The sequence below is a fragment of the Cynara cardunculus genome, unplaced genomic scaffold (assembly GCF_001531365.2).
Source record: "Cynara cardunculus var. scolymus isolate 2C unplaced genomic scaffold, CcrdV1 Un_Scaffold_7300, whole genome shotgun sequence".
NCBI classification, from domain to species: domain Eukaryota; kingdom Viridiplantae; phylum Streptophyta; class Magnoliopsida; order Asterales; family Asteraceae; genus Cynara; species Cynara cardunculus.
This window is the reverse complement of record NW_020203474.1, coordinates 5,417-13,268: the sequence shown is the minus strand read 5'-3', so window position 1 is coordinate 13,268 and position 7,852 is coordinate 5,417. Positions and strand designations below refer to the sequence as shown.

The window sequence follows — 7,852 nt, the reverse complement described above, 5'->3', positions numbered from 1 at the left end:
ATATATATTTTTAATTAAAATAAATTTAATAATAATTATTTTTTTTGTTTGAAAAATCACTGACAGAATATATTTTAATTTTTAATTAAAATAAACTTTATCAAAAATCTTTTTTAAATGTAATTTTTTTTTGTAAATGTAAGTACTTTTTTGTTATATTTGTTTAATTTTATARATCTAAATACTTTTTGGTTCAAAAAATATTTAGGGGCTTAATTGTTCAAAATATGAATGTTCATTGGGTTTTTTTCCGGATTTTTTTTCACTATTTTACCACTTTAACTAGTTATACAAGTCATAAGAATGTATCCAACATGTTTTATAAAAGTTCAAGAAGTTATTTAACATGTTTTGGATTGTTCAAGGACTTATTTGTTCCAAAAATTGTCCAAGAAGTTATTTAACATTTTTTGGAATGTCCAAGGATTTATTTGTTCCAAAAATTGCCCAAGAACTTATTTAACATATTTTGGAATGTCCAATGACTTATTTAACATGTTTTGGAATGTCCAAGGACTTATTTGTTCCAAAAAAAAAATCTAAGGACTTAATCATTCCAAACAAGAAAGTCTATTGGTTTTATTGTACTTTTCCCAATATTTAATTATGATCGATCAGTTTTAATTGGATATATTATAGTTATACCTAAACGTCTAGTTCTAATTAAGGTACTGGAGCTAATAATTGTTTTAAAGTTTGTGTGTCCATGCATGCAAGAGAAACAATATTGATTTATATTATGGTCTCCAAGTCAATTTTCAATTTATTTTGAGAGGGCTTTGAATCTTGACCTAACCCTACTTAGCTTTCTTACCCATGATTATACATACAAACACACACACACATATATATATATATATATATATTGTATGAAAAGCTTAACTTTGTAATAAACTGTTTGAATACATCCAATATTAGCATTACCCAATCTTTTTATTGATCTGGAAATCAATAATATATTAATGATGATGATAAATTGTGATWCATCCATATCATGATTCACGACCTTGTTTATTTTTCTGCCATAATTAATTTATTGGTTGTAGACAAGCATCAATATTCCAGCTCCACAAGATTGCTTTATATATATATATATATATATACATATACATTTATGTATCATCATCAATAAATAAGTTGAGTTAAACTAGAAGCAGATCAGATCAGAATATTATTAAAATTACTATCAAATTAAACAACAATCTATAAAAAACATGAATTTCATAATATAAAACATGGGCGGGGGTGGTTAGGTGGCTTACAAAATCTCTATATAAGGCAAGCTGGAACGAGTGAATTAAGACACACAAAACAATGGCTTCTCTTGCCACTCCTACTTCCTTCACTGCCATCCCGGCCACTACGCCGGCCACCACCACCAAAAGACTCCCAAATTCGCCTTTCTTGTCCACCTCCCGCCAACGTTCCAAACAATCTACCCACCGCAGCTTCAAAGTCTCGTGCAATGCCACCGATAACAATGAGAAGCSACTCGAATCCGAAAAACTTACACTGAATCTGGACCGGAGGAACTTGCTTTTAGGGCTTGGTGCCGGTGGCCTTTACAGCACGGTCAACTTACCGGCGGCCTTTGCCGATCCTATCACCACGCCTGACATCGCGACGTCGTGCAAGGACTCAACCGATGGTTTCAATCTCAACAATCACATAAGGACCAATGCATGTTGTCCTCCGACGTCACTAACCCCCGTACAAGATTATGTGATCCCTACGGATGAAGTGCTCCGCATGAGACCAGCAGCACATAGAGTCACTCCCGAGTACGTGGCTAAGTACCAGGCAGCAATGGCGATCATGAGGGCTCTCCCAGASGAMGACCCACACAGCTTCGCCCAACAAGCTAAAATTCATTGCGCTTACTGCAATGGTGGTTACCTTCAGGCTGGTTACACCGATAAGGAACTGCAGATTCACAACTGCTGGCTCTTCTTTCCTTTCCATCGTTGGTACCTGTACTTCTTCGAGAGAATACTCGGAAAATTGATTAACGATCCAACCTTTGCCTTACCCTACTGGAACTGGGACAATCCCAGCGGGATGAGTATGCCAGGATTCTTTGAAGGGAAATATTTGCCCAACTCCAACTCAAGGCTACCAAACCCTGCCTTTGACGCCTTTCGGAACGTGGATCATCTCCCCCCAGCCATCCTCAACATGGATTTCCAAAACTCTGCCAGTGCCGATTATACTTGCGTACAACAGATAGGCGCAAATCTGACTTTAATGTATAAGCAGATGATAACCAACTCCCCYAACGCAGACACCTTCTTTGGTGGGGTGTTCAGAGCTGGAGATGACCCCATTGATATACAGCATTCTACAGGGCCAATCGAGTCTGGTGTTCACACGGCGGTGCACATATGGGTGGGTGACYCAAGAATGCCCAATAACGAGGACATGGGCAACTTCTACTCGGCAGGTTGGGATCCTCTGTTCTACACCCACCATGCCAATGTGGACCGTATGTGGGCATTATGGAAGGATATGCAGGGGCCCGATTACCCCGACCACAYCGACCCTACAGACCCTGATTGGCTAAACGCGTCATACGTGTTTTATGACGAGAACAAAGAGCTTGTACGTGTCTACAACAGAGACTGTGTAAACGTGGAGAATCTAAGTTACGTATATGAACCGTCCCCACTCCCCTGGCTTAGAAGCCGACCAGTTCCACGTAACACGAACTCAAATGTTGCAGCCAAGTCCTTTGGAACGGTGAAAAAAGTGGAGGAGACGAAGTTCCCTGTTAAACTAGACCAGACAGTGAAGGTCCTGGTGAAGAGGCCAGCTACAAACAGAAGCAAAGAGGATAAGAAGAAAAGCTATGAGCTATTGTATGTCAATGATATCAAGCTCGACGGCGAGAAATTTATCAAGTTTGATGTGTTTGTAAATGACCTAGACGACGGTACCCCAAGCACTCCGACAGACAGTGAATTTGCAGGTAGTTTCTCGCAGTTGGCACATTTGCATGGGCATGAAATGGTGATGAGGAGTGGGGCATCGTTCGGGTTGAATGAGCTGTTGGAGGACATACAAGCCGAGAACGATGAGTATATTTTGGTGACATTGGTTCCCGGGGAAGGGTGCGAGGATGTGACCGTTGGTGAGATTAAGGTTGAGTTGGTTTCGTCTGCTAGTTGAGGATGATTGATGAGCATGGATGCAATGCTGGCTGATCCTTATTTCATTTGTCTGTCTGTTTGCTTTGAATAATCGTAGACCATGTACTGCATTACATGGTTGCGACTTCTTATTTAGTGGTAGCAAGTTCATCAAGTAATCAATGTATCCTTTAAATTTTACTATATGAATAATTTGTTATCATTCTCAATAAGTTGTTTGATAAATGATCATAACCATTCTGACGTTACTTTTGAAATGTGTCTGTAGTAGAAGACAAGATGGAGTCAGAATAACTAATTAAAGAAACTACAACGTTATTGACAAAAAGTTAGAATAATATCTAACAAAATCAAACTTGATGGATGAAGTAAAACCAAAGTCTCATCGATTGGTGCATTCAGATTAATTAAATAACTTATTGATACATATATAAATTATATATAAACTCTTCTTCCAAGCAGACGAATGAATCAACACATTTTCCATTTTAAAAGTTACACACTTCCACATGTGACATGTGTGAATTTTATATTTATTAATTATAGGACAYCTTCAATTAAAATATATWCTAATTATATGTGGTASGAGTTTCAAATTAAAATAATATTTATTTGAAAAAGTATGTTTGAATACGTATATATCTACTCACATGAATAATATTTGTAACTTTGATTTATGGTATGCATTGTTAAGCAGACTCTTTTTTTTATATTTTTTAATGATTAATGTATGAACATTTGCTTAACATTAATCCATTTCTTATTTTACGATGATATTTAGTTTTCTTATTTGAATCGACCTTTATATGTAGAGAGGGAGAAACAAAGAAGAGCATGAAGAAAATAAAAAAACACAAAACGACCAAATCATACGTGATTTTGCACTAGTATATACATACATATATATATATATACACACACACATATACATATATAGGGTTGATTCACATGAGACCAGTTTGTTTTCGTCAGACCCGTCAGACCACCTTTTTACACTTGAAACTTCACAGCAGAACGTTGTGAAAGTAAAAAAAACCCCGAACCTTCATACCAAAAACAACTATGAATGTTACCTTCACAGAGTTTTTCTGTGAAGTTTCAAGTGTAATAAAGTGGTCTCACGGGTTTCACGAATACAGACTGATCTCACGTGATCCAAAGGCTACATATATATATATATATATATACGTAGATACATACATACATATACATACATGCATACATACATATATTCATTCACTTTGTCAATCGGTTTGCGGATGATAAGTCGTGCTTAACTTTATTTGTGAACTCATTTCTGTTTTAGAACTCTTCCAGAACATAGCTGTGAAAATCAACTATCTCGATAAAAAATGACTAACAATGGGACACTGTGACGTGTTACCACTTCAATAATATATAATTTCGCTAGTCGGTCCATAAAATACGATCCTTTCATCGGTAAGAAATGAGTAGACTTATATAATCGATCCACCACAACCCATATAGCATCAAATCCCTTCGGTGTTCTAGGTAGTTTGATTATGAAATCCATTGTAATGTGATCTCATTTCTAAATCGAAATTTCTAATGACTGCAACTTATTGTARGGTCGTTGATGCTCTATCTTCACTTGCATGCATGTCATAAACTGATCAACATGTCTCGCTATATCCTTCTTCATGCACGACCACCAGTAGTATTGTTTCACATCTTGATACATTTATTTGTACCCGAGTGGATGGAMAAACGAGATTTGTGAGTTTCACTCAAAATTCGTTCTCTGAGATTACCRTAGCACGGTACCCAAACCCTRTTCTGGAAACACAACAATTCTCGACTGTCTTTTACCAATTCAGGCAATACCCCACCAAGTCGTTCTTGCTTGATCTTGTCTTCTCTCACGGCTTCACCTTGGAAATTTTGTAGTTCTTCGTGAATGCTTGGTAATAATCARCTCTTAATGCTATARCTTTAATYGTATCGCTCTTTTCTTTACGGCTTAAYGCGTCAKCTACCACGTTAGCCTTTCCTGGATGATAGATGATCTCACAATCATAATCATTAACCAGTTCCAACCATCGTCTTTGGYGCATATTCARTTCTTTCTGATTGAACAAATGCTGCAAACTTCTATGATCAGTAAAAATTTGGCATTTAGTCCCATACAAGTAATGCCTCCATATTTTTAAAGCAAAAACTACCACTGCCTGCTCYATATCATCAGTAGGATCTTGTTTTTCATGATTCTTTAACTACCTTGAGGCGGTAAGCAATCACTTTTTCATGTTGCATTAATAAGCAACCCAAACAYGGTTTCGRGGCATCACTATAGACCATAAAATCTTCCATACCATTAGGTAAGGATAGAATTGGTGYGCTCYACAARTTATCTTTTAACATCTGAAAAGCTTYAGCTTGTACCTCCTTCCATTCAAATTTCACATTYTTTTTCGTCAACCCRGTTAATGGTGTAGCAATACAAGAAAAAGCTTGTATAAACTTCTGATAATAACCTGTCAATCCAAGAAACTCCTGATTTATGTTGGTGTTTTCGGTGCTTCCCACTTCTCTATGGCTTCAAGAGGGGATCCACTTTAATACCCACCTCAAAAATGACATGGCCCAAAATTTGGACTTCTTGTAACCAAAACTCATATTTTGACATCTTTGCATACAACTTGTCTTGTTTCAAAAGTTCTAGAATCTRTCGCAGATGATTTGYGTGCTCTTCCTCAGATCAAGAGTATATCAGTATAATATYGATAAAAACAATAACAAATTTATAGAGATATGGACTGCATACCCTATTCATCATGTCCATGAATRKYGCTAGTGCGTTTATAAGTCAAAACGACATTACTRGAWACTCATAGTGCSCATAGCGYGTAYRAAATGTTGTCTTCGACACATCTTCTTCTCGAATCATTAGCTGATGATAACCGGATCGTAGGTCAAACTTTGAAAAGTAACTAGCCCCAATCAATTTATCAAATAAATCATCAATTTCTTGAGAGTGTATACTTGTTTTTGATTGTCAACTTATTTAACTCACGGTAGTCGATACACATTCTCATCGATCCGTCTTTCTTCTTTACAAACATCGGTGCATACCAAGGAGATGTATTGGGTCAGATAAAAACTTTTTCCAGCAATTCTTTCAGCTGTGACATTAACTCCTTCAACTCAGACGAAACTAATCTATATGGTGCACGAGCAACTGGCATAGCTCCAGGTAACAACTCGATCTGAAATTTTATCGACCGATCAGGAGGTAAACTCGATAGGTCTTTCGAAAACACTTCTAGAAACTCACTTACAACATGAATATCCTTCATCTTATTCTTTTCTTTTCTTTATATCGATCACATACGTGGAAAACTGATACACCTCTTATGTACATACTTTCGAGCCTTTAAAACGGAAATAAGACTGGAATAACGGATACACTTCTTTATATCGTTGTGATTTATACAACGTTGGTCGCGAGGTCATTAATCAAGTCGTCTGCTCACGCCTTGTATTGACCGTGTTCGGTAATCACATGTGATTTTAGTGTAAAATCATATACGATTTGCCAATATATATAGGGTGGGATATTTGCACTCTTACCTATATGTTAAAGGCATCTATTTCCTATCTATTATTCATTATAACCCAATGATTTCATTATCATCCAACTTTATTTGTATTTTACTATTATTTATTTTTATTTGTATTTATTATTATTGTTAATACTTTTTTAATTTAATCAAACTCTTATTATTGTTGTTGTTGTTATTATGAGAGGATAATATATTTTGTATTAATATTTAATATTTAAGATAAAATACATATTATTTTTTAAACATTATGTATTTTATAAACAAGTATAAAAAATAAAAAAAATTATTTTATTTTAAATTTTTAAATTTCTATTGACTTTTTCAATATTAATATTATTTATTTTATATATTTTTATTATAACAATATTATTTTTTTAAAATAAAACATGATACAACTAAAATCAATTTATATTTGAAGTTTTAATAAAAAATGATGAGTTATTGTCTGAATTGTTAAGGATTGCTGAAAAATTGATGAAATTATTATTTGAATATTTAAAAACTTAAATAAAGATTAATTAGTTATTCTTTAAGTTTTAAAGTTGGAAAAAGATGATGGATTATTTTTTGAATTTTTAATTTGCAGAATGATTAATGACATGTTTTATTAAAATATAGATARAATGAAAATTAAGGATTAGAATATGAAATTTTAAAGTTTTTATTCAATTTTTATACGGACAAACCATACGACTACATACATATGACTAAAATCTATCAAATTACAAAGTCAATGATATTTTTTTGGGCAAATTGCATGAAAAAGTAACGTACTTTAATTAACTTGATTCATACTTTGGGTAATGTACTTTCAAAACTTCTATTTTGGTATCTAAGATATAAAATTTTAAACATGTAAGTACCCAGATAAACTGTTGAAGCATTAACCAGTTATCATGTTGATGTGTCGATTGATATGGTATCAAATTCAATATTATTTGCTAACATGGTTAGTAGCATGATTTTTTTTAAATCTAAAATTAGTCTTCAATTGGTTACTCGGGTACTTAAATATTTAAACTTTACATTTTAGGTACCAAAATAGAAGTTTTGAAAGTACGTTACCCAAAATAGGAATTAAGTTAAAGTACGTTACTTTTTTATGCAATTTGCCTTTTTTTT

At 34.3% G+C, this 7,852-nt stretch overlaps 1 protein-coding gene across 1 annotated transcript; it reads left to right on the top strand.

Annotated features, from left to right (window-relative positions):
* The first annotated feature begins 1,314 nt into the window (after positions 1-1,314).
* Positions 1,315-3,312, top strand: LOC112504910 (polyphenol oxidase I, chloroplastic-like). Its single transcript, XM_025108864.1, has one exon. The coding sequence runs from the start codon at positions 1,315-1,317 to the stop codon at positions 3,163-3,165; it is 1,851 nt and encodes a 616-aa protein (XP_024964632.1). The 3' UTR covers positions 3,166-3,312.
* Positions 3,313-7,852: the final 4,540 nt, after the last annotated feature.